Consider the following 22,633-nt stretch of genomic DNA (forward strand, 5'->3'; position numbering starts at 1 on the left):
CATCTTTCGTGGTAGGACACTGAGATGAACTAAGAACGGTTCCTCTTTGAATAGGTACCAAATCTTTCTTAGAGTTTTCCATCTTGAACCTTTTCAAGATTTTATCAATGTATGTACTTTGACTTAAACCTATCAATCTCTTGGATCTATTCCTATAGATCCCTATCCCCAATATGTATTGTGCTTCTCCAAGATCCTTAATGGAGAAGCAACTCTTTAGCCAAGTTTTGACTTCTTGCATTGTGGTAATATCATTCCCAAATAATAATATATCATCCACATATAGCACAAGAAACATTATTTAGCTCCCACTAGCCTTCTTGTATACACAAGCTTCATCACCATTTTTAATGAAGCCAAATTTCTTTGCCTCTTCATTAAAACGATGATTCCACATTCTAGATGTTTGTTTCAATCCGTAGATTGACTTCTTTAACTTGCATACCTTCTTAGGATTTTTTGGATCAACAAAACCTTCGGGCTGTACCATATAGACATCTTCCTCAAGATATCCATTTAGGAAAGCGGTTTTGACATCCATTTTCCATATTTCATAGTCATAGTGAGCAGCAATGGCAAATAATATCCTGATAGACTTTAGCATTGCCACTGGCGAGAAAGTTTCATCATAATCAACCCCTTGAGTTTGAGTGAAACATTTTGCTACAAGTCTAGCTTTGTATGTATCCAAGTTTCCATGTATGTCGGTTTTCTTCTTGAAAAGCCATTTGCAATCAACTAGCTTGGAGCTAGGAGGTTGCACAACAAGTTCCCAAACTTGGTTTTCATACATGGATTGCATCTCGGCGTTCATGGCTTCCTGCCATTTGTCTTTATCAATCCTTGATAAAGCATCTTCGTAGTTTGTCGGTTCATCCAAATCAACCGTATAGCATCCATCCACGAGAAAACCATATCTCTCAGGAGGATTACTAATCCTACTAGATCTTCGAACGTCTTGTGTACCTTGATCATCCACTTGATCATTTTCAACATCCTCATGTTGAGTACTAGTGCCAACCAATTGTGTATCATCGGCTTGATCTTGTACCTCTACAAGATCTATCTTCCTTTCACCATCACCTTCCATAAGGAACTTGGTTTCAAGGAATTCCGCTTTCCGAGCAACAAATACCGTTTGCTCGGATGGATCATAGAAGTAATACCCCATGTCATCTTTGGGATATCCTATGAAGATACAATTTGTGGATCGAGCATGTAGCTTATTAGCTACATATCACTTAGGATAAGCTTCACATCCCCATACTTTCAAGTATGAAAGAGAAGGAGGTTTTCCAAACCACATCTCATGAGGAGTTCGTTCCACTTTCTTGGTTGGGGCCATATTTAAAATACGAACCGCGGAGCTTAGACAATAACCCCAAAATGATAGAGGTAACGAGCTTCTTGCCATCATAGATCGAACCATATCCATTAGGGTTCGGTTCCTCTTTTCGGAAACTCCATTAAGTTGGGGTGTTCCGGGTGGAGTAAGTTGTGAGATAATCCCACAACTCTTAAGATGATCTTGGAAGGCATCGCTTAGGTATTCACCTCCTCTATCGGTACGTAGTACCTTAATTGTCTTATTGAGTTGATTTTGTACTTCGTTTTGATATTCTTTGAATGCTTCAAACGTTTCGTCCTTATGTCTCAATAAGTAGACATATCCGAAACGACTAAAGTCATCAATGAAAGTAACAAAGTATCTTTCACCATTCCTAGTCATGGGTTTAAAGGGTCCACATACATCCGAATGTATTAATCCCAATAAATCTTTATCCCTCTCATAAGTTCCTTTGAAAGGTGCTTTAGTCATCTTGCCTTGTAAACAAGACTCGCACACATCGAATGAGTCTATCTCATTTGACTTCAAAAGTCCATTCTTTTGAAGTGTATGCATTCGAATCTTGTTTATATGGCCAAGGCGACAATGCCATAAATAGGAATCACTCAAATCCCTTTTGAGTTTCTTGGTGCTAGTATGGTATATAGAGCTCGATGATGCGTCATCATGAACCAATTCATAAATTCCATTTGAAGGCGAAGCCTTGAAATAGAATACATTATCTTTAGAAACATGAATATCATCATCAATAAAATTAACAATGTAACCACATTGTTTTAAGCGAGAAATAGAAATAATGTTTCTACACAAATCCGGAGCATACAAAACATTTTCTAAAATAAGTTCCAATCCGCTTGGAAGCTTCAAAACAAAATCTCCTTGAGCTTTAACATGCACCTTTGCACCATTGCCCATATAGAGACTTGATGTTCCCGCCTTATGATCACTTCTTTTGAACCCCAGCAAAGAATTGCAAATATGAGTTCCACATCCCGTGTCTAATACCCATGTATTAGAAGAAGTAATATTAAGCTCAATATATACCATATATATATTACCTGAGGTTTGCCCCGCATCCCTCTTGTCCTTCAACTCCTTAAGATAGACCGGGCAATTTCGCTTCCAGTGACCCATCTCACCGCAACCGAAACATGGGTCTTCTTTGGGGTTTGCCTTCTCGGCTACCTTTTGCTTCTTAGCCTTGTTGATGGTTGGGGTAACCATCTTCCCCTTCCCTTTGCCTTGATAGGCGGGTCCTTTTCTCTTAGCCACCTTTGGCTTAGAGGTGTTACCTTTGGACCCACCTTGATCGATTGCTAACACGGGTAAAGCCCTTTTACCCATGCTAGTTTCCGCCGTTCTAAGCATACCGTGAAGCTCACCTATGCTCTTATCCATCCCATTCATATTGTAATTAATTACAAATTGATCAAACCTTTTTGATAGGGAGTTAAGGATAAGATCGGTGGCTAACTCATTAGATATGTTTAGGTTAAGACGGTTAGCACGATCAATAAGGCTTTTCATCTTAAGTACATAAGATGAAACCGATTGGGTATCGTCCATACGACAAGCATGTAGCGCCCGAACGGTCTCGAAACGCTCGACACGTGCTTGTTGAAGGAACATCTCCTTCAATTGCGTTATCATGTCGTATGCACTATGATGCTCGAAATCCTTTTGGAGTTCGGGAATCATAGTCCCAAGCATTAGGCATGAGACTTGAAGGGAGTCGTGGCAATACTTATCGTAAGAGGCCATTGCCTCCACATCATTCTCATCCGGTTGATCGGGAATGGGGTCCTCAAGCACATACGTTTTATCCTCTTGTTTGAGGACAATCCGAAGATTGCGGAACCAATCCATAAAGTTGGTATGGTTGAGTTTGTCTTTCTCGAGGAGAGACCGTAACGATAGGTTGTTCATGTTAAGTGGTACGTTTTGCATGTTGTTGTTTTTATTAGCGGCCATCTACAAAATTCAACAAAGTTCATTTTAAGTATTGATTTTAGATTTAATAAACAATACCCTTTTAATTTGTTTTATTAAATATTAGAATCCAACGGTAAATCAAATTTCGGTTAGGTGACCTTTATCCCGTTATTTGATTTAGCTAGGTAGTCATAATGACAATTGCAATCCTTTTGCAACTTCTAATTTATGGGATCATGCAATCCTTTTGCATGGCATATTAATCCCATCAACGCCTATTTGTTCCTCATGCTTCGGTGACCCTAAGTTCATGATTCCCAAATCAAGTCGTCCTACTTGTGTAAACATGTATACTTAATATACAAGTGGTTAGGTGACCTTTATCCCACATGTATGCGAAGTGTACCTTATTCATATTAGTTCGCTCATGATGGTTAGGTGACCTTTATCCCATCAAGAGTTTTCTAATATGTCTAAGTGTTCATACAAAAGGATGGCGTTTAACTTGTTTACCTTGTTATAATTAAAGGGATTTTATGTTTTCTACATTCTAGTTTTAGAAAACAAAGTGCTATACACCAACATGCATTTGGTGTGTAGTATATTATGAAAAACCTATTTTCATGTCCTTTTAGTAAACCAATTACTAGTTATAAACCAATTTATTACCTTTTAAATAAACCATATTATTATTTAGGTCTAATAACCAATTATTAGTGTCGTTTTGTTATGTTTTATTATAACCATTTTTAATGTATTTTGCAAGTTGTTAACATGTGATATTGTTGTAGCAATCCAAACATACAAACATAATCATACAAGCATGCAAAATAAAATGTTCACATTCAAGAGCCATTTTGGTGGACATTTGTTTAGCCAAAAAAAACAAATGTCACCGGTAAGGGTTAACAAAAGAAAGCAAGAGATTTTAAACAAAATCTCCCACTTAATCTTGTAATCTTCAAAGCTCCATCTTGTAATCTTCATCTTGAATCTTCATTTTCTTTTACAAAATTATATCCTAATACAATTTTTCTAGAAAAAGAAATAATAACCTACTCTCTTTTACAAACAAATAGAATAAATTACATGAAGAAATTACAAGAATAATTACAACTTATTACACACCAAAATACAAAATTATTACAAATTTATACAAACCAAATGAATGAACATTACAACCATGAATAATAACCAAATCATTCAAACATTCAACCACATGGTCTAGGCTCGATTGTGAACAACAACATAACATCAAATCTTGGCCAAACTTGAAGTCCCAAACCCACTTTTGGGATCCAAAAATTCGGCCAAACCAAACAACCCACCAAAACTCATGATTTTTACATTCTACTTTCATGCATGTTGGTAGATTGTAAAATAAATGAGTTTACAAGCCAAAAACAAGAAGCATATTAACAAGACTTTGGCTCTGATACCATTGATGGAATACCACATGTAAACAAGTCACAAAACATATTTATGTATGTATATGTATTCGTGTATATATGTATAGCAAGCGGAAGCAATTTAAGTGTTTGCATGTGTATTTTAACCCTTTTAAAATGTATTCCATTAAAAGATCTAGTCTTGTATAATATACTAGAATGTAAATAGAGCTAGTTAGGGTGTTTATACCTTCTCCAAAATGGAGGTTGAAGCAAGAAGATGAAGATGATGAAGATGCTAGTTTCTCACTTGAAACCTCAAGCCTTTGATACCCACAAACCTTGAATCAACACCCTTCTTGTTGGTTAGGATTTAAGACACAAGTTTACTAGCAAAAATCAATCAAAGAACCCTTGTTCTTGCTCCAAAAATTTGGCCAAAATGGAAGGGAGGAGGAAGAGTATTTTTGCTAATTCAAAAATACAAGAGAGATGTGTGTGAAAAGATGCAAAAGGTGTGTCAAACAATTAGGTGGAGTTAATTACAAGTTAAAGCAAAGCATGGGGTGTCTTGGGACTCCCCAAAACCGTCCCCCTTAGCCCCATTTTTATTTTTTATTTTTTGCTAAACTTTTATAAACTTGTAATTATTTCCATGATACTTGCATCTTTTATAATTTTATAAACCCTTTTATAAAATTATACTTTATAAACTAATTATAAAATGTAACACACATATGAGTTTAATCAAATAATTAAACTTGCATTTATAATTATCCAAATAATTATTTCTTGCATTTCATCTTTAGAATACCAAATTCTAAAGTCTAAGTGTCGAGTATTTATTTTAAAGATCCAATCATTAAAACAGATACTTAAAGATGTTGACGGTTTGTTATTGGGTATGACCCGACTTGGATCATAACATGTTAGCCACATTAGTTTAATATGTCTCTCGGGCATATGAAATACCTTCAATTTATCATCTCGGCATAGAAAATGTAATAGTGAACATGGTGTTTGTAAGCTCGACGATTGAGGGTTCAAATGAAATGGGTTTATGAAAGTCATATGAAAATCTACATCAAAAGTGTAATAACAGAGTGAATCTGGATACAACAATTGATGATTAATTATCAAGGATAAAGAGATATTCCGTTTAAGAAAAATGAATGTAGAATTTCAGGGTTCCTCTATTCACAACCTTTATGGTATATGGGAGATTGTTAATGGGTATGAGCTAGATAGTTTAGTTAAAACAAGTTCTTCGTATACCTTCAAAGATGGTGATTATCCTTCATGTAATAACATAGGATTTTGGAACGAATAGCATGAGAATTTTCTTTGATTCACTTTCTATTTCTCATGTTGCAACATTGGAATTTCTATATGAATTACTTTAATATAATCCCGTTGGCCAGACACCATTATATTGCACTAATTCATACCTTCATTTCAATATTACCCCATAAGGTCAGGATATGTGATCAATGATGATTCTAATACAGCGTGCTAAGGATAGCACGAGGAGACAAAATTTTAAGAGTGATATATATGAATGATGACATAAGAATGTCTTTGAATTATCGAGAATTTGTATAAGTCGATAATGACGTTTTTATGGTGAGCAAACCAATGCACAAAGGTACGTATTATAACAAGAATGTTATGTACATGATTGTGATAGATGACAAAAGTTAGGAGTGACATACCATGGTTTCACTAACTAAGGTGGTCTTATAAAAATAATTCGTGTGAGTCAAAGAATACTTTGAATCACAAATGGGAGTTCCTCCCGGAGTCTGAATATAAGAGAGAGATGTGGATATGACCGTTTGATGTAAGTAATAATATTCTAAAGCTATAGGTCGGCTGTAGACTAGACTCTAATGCACCCTATTATTCAGGGTTGATCACATTAGGACAGCCTAGTTCTCTACAACCACAGCTCTGATACCAACTGTAACACCCCGTCAAAATTGACATTGACGCAAATGTTAACTCTGGTCCCAGTGCATGGCTTGACTTCTAAGTATCAGCAAAGTTCTACAGCGGAAGCATAATATCTAAGTACCTGAGACAAAAAATGCTTAAAAATGTCAACCAAAAAGTTGAGTGAAGTTCATAGGTTTATAAATAATAACCAAAGTTTTAGAACACAAGATTTAGTTTCATAAATAACCATACACCGCAGTGTACAAAAGCATTCTATAAGTTGCGGGCACCTGGTACCTAGCCTTAACAAATAATAGTGATTACCCCTGTGTTATAATAATATGTGCACCGAATCAAGTGCGTTCCGTTAACCTCGAAGTACTAAACACCCGCCCACTAACTCTAATGTCTAGTGCAGCATCCTGGGTGGGGGTGTAAAACCCGATAGATCTACCTTTAGGATTCTCGCCTACCAGTTCATAAACCAATAGTTAAAGTTACCAAGCTAGGGGATTTTTGATTCAAACCCACGTAGAATTAGTTTAGGTACTTGTGTCCATTTCGTAAAACAATTATAAAAGTAAGCATGTGTCTCACCCCAAAGTTTAAAATAAGTATATAAAGAAAGTTAAAAAGTGGGGCTATGAAGTTCACCTTAAAATAGCAGGAGAAGATATAACAAGTACACGAATAAAGAAGATCAAGAGTGATCTAGACTCCAACCTAAATAATATGATAGGTCAAAATATATCTAACTTATGTGATGTCAATGTATGATAGTTCTAGTGCTTGAAGTGGCTTTGAAATTATGTGACAAAAGATTTGAATAAGTAGTACGTGTACTTTATATTTTTAGTAAGTTTCTACTTTTAGAAAAACTCTATTTTAGGTAAATTTCTTTTTATAGTAAGTTTATATTTTTAAAAGTTTCTTTATTTAGAAAGTCCACTTAAATCAAACAAAAGTCAAATGAGAAAGTCAACTGAAAAGTCAACCCAAAAGTCAACGATCAGCGTTGAAAGTCAACAAGACTCAAAACAATCTTTAAAACTTATTCGTACTTATTTCATAATAATATTGTCATAATATTAACTTTGGTAGTTGAATGACTTTGAAAAATTACAAACTCAAAAATATTGTAAAAATGACTAAACTGTCTACTTTGGGAATTTTTATAAAAAACAGTGGGACCTGATTTGACAAACGGTTAACGCCAAGTACTTATTTTTACCACAAAGAGACTACAAAAAAATTTCAGGATCCAACTCAATTTGAGCAACTCGTGGCAACCGATGCCGTTTCGACATTTCAATGATTTTGTTTCAGCTTTTCAAAAAAAGTATAAATATGACCAAATGACCTACTTTGACTATTTTTATAAAAATTCATAGACCTTGGATTGACGAACGGTAAAAATCCTAGAGCCTCTCATTACCACAAAGTTACAACATGATTTAATTTAGAACCTAATTAGTATTCAAATGGCCTCGACGATCGAAAAGATTTTGATATTTTAAGTTTCTGATTTTTCAGCATTTCAGAAAAATGTACAAGTGCGCTTAGCTGACCGACTTTGACAATTTTTAAAACGACGCTCGGGACTCATTTTGATAAACTAACAGAGCCAAAAGCTTCCCCTTGCTATCAAGATACTACCTCATTTATTTTACAATTTTTACAGCATTTAAATGACCATGGTGATCGACACAATTTCGACAAAAATGATTTTCTGCATCAATATTCTAATAAGAAGATTTATTTTTATAAATTTTGAAAAATCATAACTAATTCATAAAAATTGCAAACGACATGAATCAAAAGTCCAAACTTATTAATTTTTCGATACGCACGCACTCGTGAACCCAGAAATTTGATATCGGGTCGTACGCATCCCGAGGTGACCTGATCAGATTCGTATGTATAAAATATTTATTCCAAAACTTGTTTTAATCGTATCTTTTTAACCGTACGTCCGTTTTTAACGTTCTTTATATATTTTTGAGTCGCATAATCAATCCTGACACAATAAATAAGACAAAACAACCCAGATCAGACTCGAATTTTGAGGCTACAACAGCTGTATAATATTATTTTATATATAAAATTTATATAAACTTCAATAATTCATAATTTGAGTTCTATACTTCCGTTTAACGCAAATCTTATATGTAAATTGCACTACTCTTCATGAGGATCACGTTGAGCAACTTAGTTTCATCATAAAATATTGGTATGGTTCCCGAAAATATTAAATACAGATCTTACCCAATTAATATTTATTAAAAGTTAAGTTTTTAACATGTTTTAATTATTCAAACACCATAAAATTTATCCACAAGCACTACAACTAATCATACAACTAAAATAACTTGAAAATAATAAATTATAGAAAAGTTAGGGTTTATAAAAATTACCTAACATAAAAAGTAAAAGAATGGAAACGTAGACCGCGATGCAAGGAATCCGTTTACACAATTAATCTTGAGTGAAGAAGAAGTAATATGATGATGATGGTGAGATCCGAAGATGATAATGAGATGGTATATGGTTGCCGTAAAAAAAATTGAGAAGAGTGGTTTCAGTTTTTTTTTTTTTTTTTTTTTTTTTTGATTAAATTGTTTAAATGAGATAGGGATAGGGATTACACAATGATAACTAACCAAAAATTTAAGGGATGTGAGTCTTGGAAAATATACGGTCGAACTAGGGGGGATGGGGTTACATTTTATTTTTTTATTTTTTTTTAAATCAAATCTTGACTACATATTAATTTAAATTAGAAGATAAGATCAATTACAATTAAAATAGCAAAGTAAAGATTTTTATTTAAAATCTCGGCCAAGTCCTTTCAAGAGTATTATTATTATTATTTTTATAAAACTTATCCATATACGTATTTATCTAATTGATTAAATAAAATAGTGGGCTAAAACAATTTAGGAAGGAAAAGGATAACCGATGAGCCATCCATAAATCGTTCGGCCGAATTGGGTTAAGATATGGCCCATCTCATCAAACTTTGATTTTTAACTTGGTCCGAACAAATAAAACGAACGCGATCCGATATTAAAAAGCTACGTGATTAAAGTACGCAGAAGGATAAAAATCTACGATATAAAATATAGGAATATTTTATTAACTCATACGATATTGGAATGCCGTACATAAATAATTCGGTTTGGAAATCACGAAACTATAATCGTTGGTTTAGAAACCGAGACGATTCTTCTGATAAAAATGTTATACGTAGGAACGTACTAACACGTGGTCACACATTAATTTAATACTTTCAATATTAACTAAAGTATATTATAAGAATAATATAAACTTTAAATAACAAAAAGTTTCGACTAAAAATTAATATTTGGTCAACTTTGTATTAAAGTAGAGTAATTACTTATTAATTTCAATATTAATAAGCATGCAAAAACTCTAGGGGTAAAAGAGTCATTTCAAGTACGAAAATTCGAGGGTTGTTATACCAGGGGTGACATGGCACCTGTCCTTTTCGTGGGGAATAACAGATCCTAACGAACTTCCCTAGATTCGCGGGCTGACGTGGCACGCAACTTGCTTGCATGCTCGTTCTGTTATCAGGTGATCAATCCGGGACAGATTGTCTTTTCCGGGATAGTGCACTTTCTCCGGGATAGTGCACTTTCTCCGGGACAACGTACTTGTCCCGGGAAAATATCTTCGTGTCGGGTTGGAATTCCGTGATGGTACTGATGGCAGGTTGATTCCGGTTAAGGCATCACGGTGCTCTCAGTCTAGCCGGGTGGGTCCTCACCGAACACTTGGGAAGTGTTTCTTCACGGTTATGATTATGATGACTGGCTTCACAACGCTTGATTATGATTGTCATGACCAGCTGTATGGTGCCGGTTGTGTGTATGTCATCCGGGTTCTTGGTCTTTCCATTTGCCCGGCATGGTAAAATTCCCGGGATGACGTCAGAAGAATGTCGAGAAAAGAAGTACGCATTTCGGGACGCGTAGTACCGAGTAGGATTTTTGCCGAGACGCTTGCATGTTTTTGAGACGGATCATTATGCGTATCATTATATTACACGTTTGAACTCTATTTAAATAAACGCACACCACTAAATATTACAATAGTGGATACTTCTATTTATACTAGTCCTTTTATCCGTGTAATTGATCTATTGTCCACTGGTATATATGATGTCTGTACTTGTGGGGACAACTGCATCAGAGAGCGTGCTCTCTTCTTTTCTCTTTGTTAGCTATTTGCAAGACACTTCAATTCGGTTTGGCACCACTATTTGAATAAACAAATATAATGTTGGGTTCCCTAGGCGTTGACAAAGTATTACACATGTCTGAACATGCGTTAAACTTCTGCATTCCCACGTAGTCTTGTAAGGTCACTTGTCAGCCGCCGACACGTGTCCTTTTCTGTTCAACTTTGTCTTCGACTTCTGTTAAATAGTACAATTGATGTAGACCACTCAGGAAACTACTATGCTTGTAATGGAGCATAGCCATTTAAGTCTTTGTAAGTAACTAGAGGGGGGGTGAATAGTTACTTAGTGGTTTCTTAAAACTTTTTCGAAATCTTTAATAATTAAAACATAAGTTTTAAGCGTGGAAGCGTTTTTGTTTGTTAATGCAAGTATGTAAAGAATGTAAGTGCACAAACACAAGGATTTATAGTGGTTCGGGTGAATGTTAATGTTAACTAATCCACCATAATCCACTCCCCAATTATATGAATTGAGAGTTTTCTTCACTATGATACCCCAAATCCGGTGGAGTGTCCGAATACAACACTAGCTCCTCGATAAGCCGATACTTATGAACCCTTACGTCCCTTTGAAGAATTCAAAAACACCAAATCCTCTTACCACAAGATCCTAATGCTCTAGCCTAGTGAAATCACAACTACCTTCTAGATCCCTTTAAGAAGATAGCTCACAAGTAAACTTATAGCTAAGCTTACAATCACTCATAGTTCTTCAATAGGTCACACCAACTTAATTCCCAATGGAATTGATCAACTTCCTAGATCCCTTTAAGGAAGTTAAATCATTAAGCAAGATGGTGTTCCTATCATAAGAACTATCTAACTTCCTTGACCCTTTAAGGAAGTGTCTTACAAAGTAAACTTAAAGATACAAATGATAAGTACAAAGTTTACATTTCAATTCTACTTAGTGTAAGTAGAATCTCTCTTTCTCTCTTATAATCTCTCCATAGATATGTACTTGAGGCTTGAGAGATCAGTAGATATGTCTTTGAAAGAATGTTGGAAAGAGGTGGTCTTCTAGTTTGGCAAAGAGGTGTATTTATATTCCAAGAAAAACTTGACAGACAAAACTGCGGTCGAAGCACGGTCGACCTTGCAGATGACCGTACAACTTCTGTCAGCATTTCAACATATCCGTTGGAGCTCCTTTTTCTTTGAATTTTTGGCTTCTTTACCCAATATGGAGCCTTCAAAATATGCTTAATACACCTAGAAGTTAACTCCATTACCCCTTTGATCTTGGACATATGCATGGAGGTTGACATGTGCTAGCTAAAGAGGAAAGTCCAATGTCCTTGACCATGTCATTGATTTCCTAATAAGGTAAATGCAGATTTTTGTCCCTTGACAAACCATTAGCATCCAAACTTCATTTCCCAAATCTTTAAACTCTTATCTTCATCTTTGATAGAAGTATCTTGTCCATTGGAACCTTGTTACAACTCCATTGAACTAGTTTGAGAACACTTTAACTAGTTGCACTAATCACAAAGATACATCACTACATTCCAAACATCATACCCATGTCTTCACCAACTTGTCTTTTCTTTGATGGAAGTATCTTTCTCTTTGAAACATTGTTACATCTCAAATGAACTAGTTTGAATCTAGTTGGAACTTAATGATCCTTGTTACAACTTTGACTAGCTTGAACTAATTACATTTACATACATACAATGGTACTTAAAACTAATGGGAGAGCACATCTTTAATTGAGACTTTAATGACCATTATTAGTATGTTTAAATGACACTATGTAATAAGATAAAAAGATATAACACTTGTGTGTTTAATCTTATTTCAAGTTAAATTATCATTAAGGTGTCATTAGGTGTGATTAATCAAGATTAACATCTTTTGGTTCAAAACTCTTTTGAAATCAAAGAAGGCAACTATTATAAGTATGTTTAAAAAGGTTTTGTAAATTATAAATCCTCAAAGTGGTCTAACTTAAAGTGGATGAATTTGGTAACAGAGAAAATTGCGCTAGAACTGAGGTCGACCGTGAGGTTAGCTGTAGATTGACAGTTTTAGAAAAAGGTGCAATCGTTGGAACAAGGCATCCACGGTCAGACTCACGGTCGACCGTGGTGCAGCCGCATAGCAATTTTACGAAGTTAATTATTTATGTATTGGTCTTTTGCTAGAGATAGTGTAGGCTTATGAACTCATGTCGTCTTACATATGATTAAGCACTTATCTCTTTTGTGTCATCATCAAAACAAAGTGATTAACTATTGAATATTATAATTGGATTCTCAACCAACAGTCTTGTATGCTGCTACCAGCTATGCTGGTTCTTCTTTACTGGTTCACTTGATCTTCATAATTTGCTGGGCACTCATCCTGTGCTAAATGAAGAATACTGTCTACCTTGTGATGGTAGACCATACAACATACAAGAACACTCGGTACAACAACAAATACTGTCTATACATAAATAAATATATGATGGCTACACATAACATTTTAGTGTACATAATTGGTGTTTTGTCATAATTAAATCCTTAATTATTTTATGGACTCAACAGATTATTAGATTGAAAAACTAGAAAGACCGACTACACCCTAAACACTTTTTTAAAAAGACTAAACAAAAATCGAACACAACTCTTCATCACTAGCTACTAGTGATTATGGGTGTTTTGGGTTAAGTTGACCTAGTCAATATGGGTCAAGTGCAAAATGGGTTAAAATTGCACTTGCGAGAATTTGGTTAAGCTAGCGTGAATTTAGCTTGATTGTATGTATTAAATGTAATAGGTATTTACATTGTTGATTGACGGAAAAGCTTGAGATTTCATTCTTCAAGTTAAACAATGTGAGTGGAATAATTATATGTGTATGTATATGATTTATTTGCTTGTGTGAGGTGTGGTTAGTGATTCTGTGCGTTAGGTTTCATTATAGTATTTTCCGTGCGTGAGGATCTCACTACACCTTGATGGAAGCTACATTGTGTGTCACGGTGTTGGTGCCTTAATATCACTTCGTCGACAACATCATGACATGTGGGGATAGGTGGTTGTGACCGATTTCATCGGTTCACTCTATGCCACTATGGGGAGTAACGTTGTATCATGCGGTGTATAACGTTATCTGGATATCCGAGTACTGGTGAAAAATGCGAGTACCATTCCCGTGTTTGTGTGAATATGGATCCATATTGCTATGTGTTGTTAATGTTAGCATATTATTTTTATTATTGTGATTATATGCTAGTGGGACACTTATATGCTTGATATGTGGTTTGTGATGTGGTGCAAGTAGGTAAGATGTATGCATATATGTATAATTATTGCATTCACCAAACGTTGTTTACCCCTCATTGTTTACTATTTATATAGATTCAAGTGCGATCAAGGAAAAGGGTAAGAGTGTGGAGTAGCTTGCTTACTTGCGGGTGGTTGTGCTATGGACGTCGTGTTTTGTTAAAATCTTGGGTAGTGTAAACCTAAGATCCGTGCTCGGGTCCATCTTTTGTGTTGAATTTAATTCGGGTCGAATTTGTCATTTTGTTTGTAATGGATCGTTGAACCCGCTTTACGTTAATTATGAATAGATGGAACTTATAAACCCAATTTGAAGTGGTAAATGTGTTTAAACAAGTTTGGATCAATATTGACATGCATCAAGTCATCTTTTAAACACTTGGTAAATTTTGGAATTGGTTGAGCTACTGTGGTGTATGGTGATTGTTTCTCGTTTTAATAGTCTGAGTGAATACTGTTCTCTCTGGTTATCATTTATTTTTATTTATCGTATTTTAATTTTAATTTCAATTTAAATCCAACTTTAAAACCCCTTTTCTTAAAATAATTATTCGTTGTTAGATCTGAGCACACTTCTTTCCGTGAACGTACAACCATCTATAGTATAAACGTACTATGCAGGTTATTACCCATCATCAACCCTAGATTCGGTTATTGATACTTATTTTTTGCCCATTGTGTGAATATATAATTTAAAGACATTGTATCGAGAAATATGTTTTATAACTCGTTCGTACTTCAATTGTCTATCAATTTAGACCACCCCCTATCGTTAGTTACCCGTCCGTTACCCGCACATTACCCGTCATTACCCGTAACTAACCATAGGCACGGGCTCATTACCCGCTTTAGTTACCCGCATTCACCATAGATTTAACGGAAGTTATAAGTTTAGTTATAGGAATTGTGGGTCCAGTGGCTTTTTATTGTTGGACTTGATGCTTTATTGCTTGTACGTTGTATATTAAGAGGAGTATTGTTTTAGCCATTATAGGGAGTGTTTAATTATGAGTTAGTTATAGGATATTGGTGTTGATGTGGCGCTGATGTGGAAGATTAAGAGGATGAATAGTTTAGTTACTCCCTAGGGAGTGGCCTTAGAAATATCAACTCTTCATGTTAATAGCACTTTTTTCTCTTCTTTTGAGTACGACTTTCCATCGTGCTAGTAATATGAAAACCAATGTTAGAGAACTTAGACTATGATCATCTTCTAATTATCGCAATAAAAAAAAAACGCAAATCATAATATTAGCAACAGCTATTTACAAGGTTATACTTATAAAGCTGAGTAAACTCTTACGACCCACTCCGCAAAATTATATCAAATGACGCAAACCATCACATACCAACTTAAGACCACTTACAATGGTAACTCTTTAACATACATTTTACCCGTCACATCAGCACAAACACTTTAACATTGCTTTCACATTCCTTTCACTAAACCCTCACTATCATACACTCCATTTCAAACTTTAAACAATTTAAAATTATTATTTAAATACAATAAATAAATACAAATAACATTTTATTAAATAAAATAAAAACATTACATTATTAAAAATTAAAAACATTACATTCGTTTGTTAAAATTAGATTTCGTTTGGGTTACCGAACGAGGTACGTAAGATTTCAGATAATAGTTAAATACTCGTGGGTAACGATTTTATCACTTAAAGTTATTTAAGTTATTTAAGTTAGCAAATACGGAGTATCAAAATTCTTTTATTTTTTCCTTTATTTTTTCCCTGAGTCATTCGTCCCCTTCTCCCTCTCTGGTTCACGACCCAAAACACACACACACATCCAAGAACCCTAGTTTTCAAATTGATGAAGATGATGATGAATATTAGCTTTGAATTTCGGATTTCTTACAACTCTAACATCTAGCAACAAGGTTTATTTCTCTAATTTCTTACAACAAGGTTTCGTTTTTGGTTAAGCTTTGTTACCCTAATTTCTTACAACTCTTAAAACTAGCAACAAGCTTTTCAAATTGATGAAGATGATGATGAATTCAAGACGATGATGAAAAACCATTGCAAATAAATAAATAAAAGATCTGTCACAAGGGGGCCCACCAGAGGACCGTTACCCTCGTTGCAGGCCCAATTGGCAGACCCGCTCACGATTTGCTACCGACGGTGGTGAATGGGTGGCGGATCGTTACTGATGTGGGTGGCGGACCATTGCATCCGGCCTAAAAATTAAAGACGAACCTTCCTTTGAAAAGGCCCACTAACAGGTCTCACGGTCAACATGGACATGTTTATGAAGATTGATTTAATGATAAAAACACAATCATGAAATTCAACCATTGGGAGTTCCTGAACAGAAATCTACACTTAACCTTATGGTTTTAAATATTATTTCACACAGGTTAACTTTCTACCAAATTCAAAAAACCAGATTAAGAACTAAACTCGAGTTTAAAGTAAAACCTGAAAAACATGGTCTAAATCCCGGATCGAGAACAAATCTAAATAAGTATTAAAACCTTTCTCCAAACCTGAAAAATAAAGCACCAGTCCCTGAGTTGTGATCGATTGCATATTCTGCTCGTACTAAACCAAGTTTGGCACCAACACCATAAGATGAGCCATGACCCATTCGTCTATACACCTCAGTCGGGTTTCCCTTTACGTCTTTTGAGCTCCCCAAATCATTCCCATGCTCTGCAAATGCGTATACGTGAGTGTTTCTCACTGGTATACGTAATTCAGCCGCAAGCTGCAAGTGATGGTAGTATATTAGTAGACTAAACTATCTACATCATGACTCATATGTAAACAAGATGTTAAAGAAAGCAATGTGTATGTACCTCAAGAATATTTCTAGCAGCACCAATTTCTCCCATGTTGTAACCCCTAACGGAATAAGGTCCCCCGAGAGTAAAGGCATCATAACTAGGAAGATCTCCTACACAACCACCATAATGACCATGAAGAACAAGGACAGGAGGTGGCGGTTTGCCGGCACCTTCTTCAACGTCTTTTAGTTGTAAGAACTTTGTCAATGTCAGTTGGTGGCGATTGAAAAACGGGAACTTGCTGCCTATCCCTAAACCTTGATCAAGCTGCAAATCCAATGTTAGTAAGTATATCAAGTTGCAAAACAAGTGAATTCCAAATTAGGTGATCAAACTTATACGGAATAACAATTAATATGCAATATTAGCAAGGTTGCAAAAATCGCTACTCGGTGTCGGGACTTTTTAGAGACTACTCGGCAACTCGGGGAGTACTCGGTTGCTGACCAAGTTTCACTTTGACCCAATTTGACAAATTTTGACCAGATTTTGACTAATTTTCCGAGTGATCCAGAGTTTTGACCAAGTTTGACAGAGTACTTGCCGAATTGCAAGAACCGGGTACTCACCGAGTAATTCTGAGTTTTGCAACACTGTATATTAGCGTAGATGACTGACCTGAAACACGTTTCTCTCGCCAACAATTGCTCCATTTACAAACTTAGTGTTGTCACGTGTAATATTTGCTTGTAAAAATGCCATACGGTCTATACCCGTCCCACTAAGTGTTGTTGGAGGACCATCTGCGCTAATACCACCGTTTGGCAATACCCTTTGACCGTTTGAAGAAATATGACTGCTTTCATCACGTGTTGTTATCTCTTCCATTACAACCCCATATGTAAACTTGCTTTGACGAGTGAAATTCTAGACAAGGGACAAATTTATTGCTCATAAGATAACATAAATGTTTCACTTAATTCACTATTAAAAGATGATGCAGATAAACAGGGTTAATTTAGTAATTTACCTCGGTGATATTAGTTTTAATACCCGCTCGATCAACCCATATAGGGGGAACTTCATCCAGTCCTGGCCCACCAGTGAAGACTGGACTAAGCTTCCTACTGTTGAAGACACTTGTACGCAAAGTGCGGTTTCGGGATTTAGATACACCATCCAAGTAAGGATGCACATACTCGAGCTTAAAAGCAAGATCATCCTGCAAAAACATTGTATTACTTAGAATGCATCGAAAGTCAAACGAAAAATTACAAAGAAGAAAGATCAAATGGCCAAAAGTCACCCAAAAGTGGAATTTTACACAGAAAACCTCAATTATCAAAACAAATATTGAAATATACTCAATATAATTTATTTATTTAATCAAATTAAAACTCAGTAACTATTAACTTAAACTTAAGAAAATCATTTAGGGTAAGTTTGATAAAACCGAATGATTTATGCTGAATGGTTCATAATCTAAATGATTCAAAGGTTCTCAATGAAAATAACCTGTTTGATAACCATTTTGAACGAATAATGTGAATGATGTAAAATTACCATATTAACCTTTGACATGGAAAAAACTACAATATAGTTGTTTAATAAGTGTGCTTCACATAATTTAAAGAGCAAATTACATAAAATTTTGGTGCTTAATGGTTAAGAGGTATTTCCAGCTCTGAATGGTTAGTGTTGAACCATTCAGTATCATCTGTCATTCAGAGGTCAGTAACAAACGCGTTGAATGCTGAATGGTTCAGCATTCAGCGCTCTGAACCATTCAGTTAAGAGGTAAACAAACGCACCCTAGTGTTTGTCCATACGATTTGACGGTCACACAACCCGCCCATTATGCTACTTAACTGCTCTAAAAGCTTCTAGCAAGCAACAAGAAACCATAAAAGCAATAAATCACCTGAGGATTAAGAAAGTTACTCGTTGTCACAGAACCAAGAAGAGATCTATTAAGCCCCTTAATGTTCCGATGCTCAAAAGAAACAGTTCCACCAGGCTGAATTGAAGCCTAAATATTGCATAACAAAAAAGTATTTAACGATCATAATAGCCAGGGTAACATGAAACCAAGAGTGAATATAGATTACAGAGAATAGTAATTACCAAAGTAGGACGGCCACCACGTCCAGGAACAATGCTCCATTCAGTACTGACTTCAGCTGATTTTTGCTCCAGCTCTTTAAGCTTAATCTCAACAATAATTCCACCCTCATTTTTCTCATCTGGACGTGGATTAACTTCGATGTTTGAAAATAAAGAGAGTGAATTAATGTTACGCAATGCTTGTTTCCCGGCTTCAATGTTAAAGACATTCCCTTTTTGAAGCTGCAAGAAAAACAATCACATTTCATTATTAAACATAGGATCCAACGTGACACAAAGCCAATCATCACCAATATTAGAACAATCAGAAAGAAAACAAACTTTTAACATGAGATAAACAAATTTTTAACTTTGTCATCTCATAATGAAAAACTTATATACTTTACTTGATGATAGGATAGCCCTTATATTGACATTCATTAACTAGAAATTAAGTAATCTTCCATTTGTCGTGCATTATGTTCAAATATTTTGGTGGGTACAATCAGTGTCCTGATTTGCATTTCATAACGAATTGCTAGAAAAAGAATACTTCTAATAGAATGGATGTCTTTGTCTCTCAGATCCCAACCAGATTAAAGTTAGAACCAACCCACGTTTCAATCGAAAAACTGTTTCGTAAACTATAATAAACATCAAAAATTAGCTTCACATTTTTTAATAATTAACAATTCTCAGCTTTTCAAGCATTGTAATACAAATGTAGAACCTAAAACAGAACCAAACAAGCAAACAAAATGCATAATATACAAACGTGATAGTAATAAAAGATCAAAAGTACCTGTTTAGGCAATTCTCTCTTCACAACTCCAACTTGAGTATTCCCTTCACATACATTTCCAAGTTTATCTTGAAACTGAATCACAACCCGAGTAATATCCCCTTCCACAACCTCACAAACAACTTCATTCGTATTCAAATTCCCAAAATTCACAACCTGAGCACACGCATACCCTTCATCATGATACCATTTTTGAACCCTATCCCTAATATTCTGCAACATTCTAGCACTCACATTCCCTTGCGCCAATATCTGCAAAATCTCACCATGAACTGCACGTGGCAACATACACGGTCTAGCCCGTTCCATCCTTCTCCTATAATCGCGTTCCTGATTTCGCATATAATCATGCTTCTCTTTTTCAGTCATGTTATCTTCCACATCAACCGATTTCGACTGTTGCATTAATCCAACATTAATACACCTAAAGTGATCAGCCTCTTCCCAAGTGGATTCAGTAAATGATACGGTCAATCCTATCGTTCCGTCAGCGTTAGTTTTCGCTTCTAAATCTACTTTTTCAAACATACCACAAGTAGCTAGGGTTTCAAGCTCTTTTTGAAGCTGAGCTTTGGTGTACACACCACCTGATTTTATCGAAACCATTTCGAAAAACGAATCCTCCGAACCAACAGTAATCGATTTCACTTTATCTAAAAATACAAGCTCAGATACCTTATACTTTTTGAATCCACTAAGTTTATTCAATTGAACTATAATATCAGCAGGCAAACCATGTGAATCCCATTCAGGCGACTGATTTTCATCAGCATTAGCCGCCGGAGATAGCAGTCTCTTCCACCATCCTCCTCCACCACCTCCGCCGCCTCCACCTCCTCCGCCACCTCCGGCAGCGCCACCGCCTCCATTACCGCCGCCGATACCTGAAAAATTAGGATTCTTACATGCGACGTGAAACAAAACACCGGCAGCCGCGGAGATTGCGAGATTTTTTACGGTAAACAGATGTGATTTCGAGCTTCCTGATTTTGAGGGTTTGCGAGGGTTTTGAGATGAAATTTGTTCGCATCTGATTGTACTGGTAGTGGTAACAGAAGTGGATGACGGCAGAGTTGACACGTTTGTCCGGTGAAGAGATTGACGTTGACGAGACTGACGTTGACGGAGGTTAAGAAATTGGCCAGTGCCGGCGGCGATTGACGCCATTGGAGATAAGAGGGAGAGAGATTGAGAATTGGGGTTTATGAGTAAGTAGGTGAGTGTACTCGTTTTGAATCGCCGAGATTTACGATTGATTTTAGACAAAATTACGCCGGTCGTCGAGCGTCTTTGAACTTGTATCCAGCCTTCTCAGGTTATCCTTAAACTTTTTTTTTTTTTTGCTGGCGTCGTCCCTGAACATGTACTTTGTAACTCAGGTCGTCCCTCCGCCTTAAATTGAAACATGTGCATATCACGTGAGGGTAAAACGGTCTTTTTCTAGTTTGTCCTTATTCGTTTATTATCTAATCTTTGCTCTTATCCTTTAGAACACCCACTCCCACTTTTATACAACACACACAAATTTAAATAGATTCACAACCTCCACATGAAAACCCATGATCGGAATCGCAATTATTTAAAAAAAAACCTGGATCTCGAAACGTATAACTGGCGGTGGTTGTGATGCGGTGGTGAAAACCCTCAGATCTGAACAAAACTTCTTCGAGTCTGACAGCCTGTTATAGTTTTGATTTCTTCGCAATCTCAGATCTGGGTTTTATTCAATCTCAAATCTGGGTATTAAATTTCAAGTCATGTACGTATCATATACACCACTCAAGAAACTAAATCAAGAAAGCTTTCATTAGATTTAAGTCGAAAGCTTCTTTTAGTTATTTACGTTTATGATAAGAAATACAAGAAAGAAATAAAATCATACTTTGGTGGTGTTGGGAAGTAAGCTGCGAAGCTTCGTAAGATGATTATTGACATGAGTTTACAACTGTGAGCGTAAGTTTTAACGATGTAAACATTTTAAATGGGTTTTGCCTTTAATCATGATGGAGACTAATAGTATGATATTAAGGATATATACATTTTTGAATGGGTTTGATTGATTTTTTTTTTACAAATTGCTTAAAGTTTTGATTTATTTTTTTATTTTAATTTAGATTTAGAATTTAGATTTAGATTTAGATTAGATTAGAATTAGAATTAGAATTAGAATGATTTGTTACTGGTTTGAAAGTATTTAATTTGGTTAAAGGTTTTGTTGAAGATCAAGTTAAGAGGGGACATCAAAAATTGATGGAAAAGACTAAAATATCCTCACGTCTGGCACATGGGATGAGATAACAGAAACATTGGATGGTATATAGACGGAGGGACGACCGGGGTTACAAAGTACAAGTTCAGGGACGATTCCAGCAAAAAAAAATTTAAGGATGACTTGAGAAAGCTGAATACAAGTTCAGGGACGACGAGCGTAATTTTGTCTTCATTTTATAAGTATGTATTTCAGATTTATTTTTTACAAGGTTTGATTCACTATATCTATTTTTATTTTTTTTTAAAGTAGATTTTTATAATGAAAACCAAGTTTTCAACAAATTTGAACATGCTAAAAATATATATTTTTTTTCTCAAAGGCAAACATATTTATTTATATATTAACTAATAGACAAAAGTTATGAATAGTAGTCAGGGGTATTTTCGAATTTCCACCTTTTTTTTAAAATTTTTTTATCTAAATTTCATTTTACCAACAAAGCCCCTCACACTTTTTTGAAAAATTCAAATCGACCCCCCAAACAGGGGGTTAAAGCGTCGAATAACCATTTTCATAAAAAAACTTAAATAAACTCCACCCAAATATTCAACGGGTCATAT

The 22,633-nt window shown here is 35.4% G+C and overlaps 1 protein-coding gene across 1 annotated transcript; it reads right to left on the reverse strand.

Moving 5' to 3' along the window:
* Positions 1-16,434: 16,434 nt before the first annotated feature.
* LOC139840849 (protein TOC75-3, chloroplastic-like) lies at positions 16,435-21,019 on the reverse strand. Its single transcript, XM_071831091.1, has 7 exons — positions 19,802-21,019; positions 19,021-19,242; positions 18,818-18,925; positions 17,927-18,118; positions 17,575-17,823; positions 16,969-17,223; positions 16,435-16,877 (listed from the first exon to the last, which is right to left on the reverse strand). The coding sequence occupies exons 1-7, from the start codon at positions 20,966-20,968 to the stop codon at positions 16,638-16,640; spliced, it is 2,433 nt and encodes an 810-aa protein (XP_071687192.1). The 5' UTR covers positions 20,969-21,019; the 3' UTR covers positions 16,435-16,637.
* Between the last annotated feature and the right edge of the window lie 1,614 nt (positions 21,020-22,633).

The sequence above is a fragment of the Rutidosis leptorrhynchoides genome, chromosome 4, assembly GCF_046630445.1.
Source record: "Rutidosis leptorrhynchoides isolate AG116_Rl617_1_P2 chromosome 4, CSIRO_AGI_Rlap_v1, whole genome shotgun sequence".
Taxonomy (NCBI): Eukaryota; Viridiplantae; Streptophyta; class Magnoliopsida; order Asterales; family Asteraceae; genus Rutidosis; species Rutidosis leptorrhynchoides.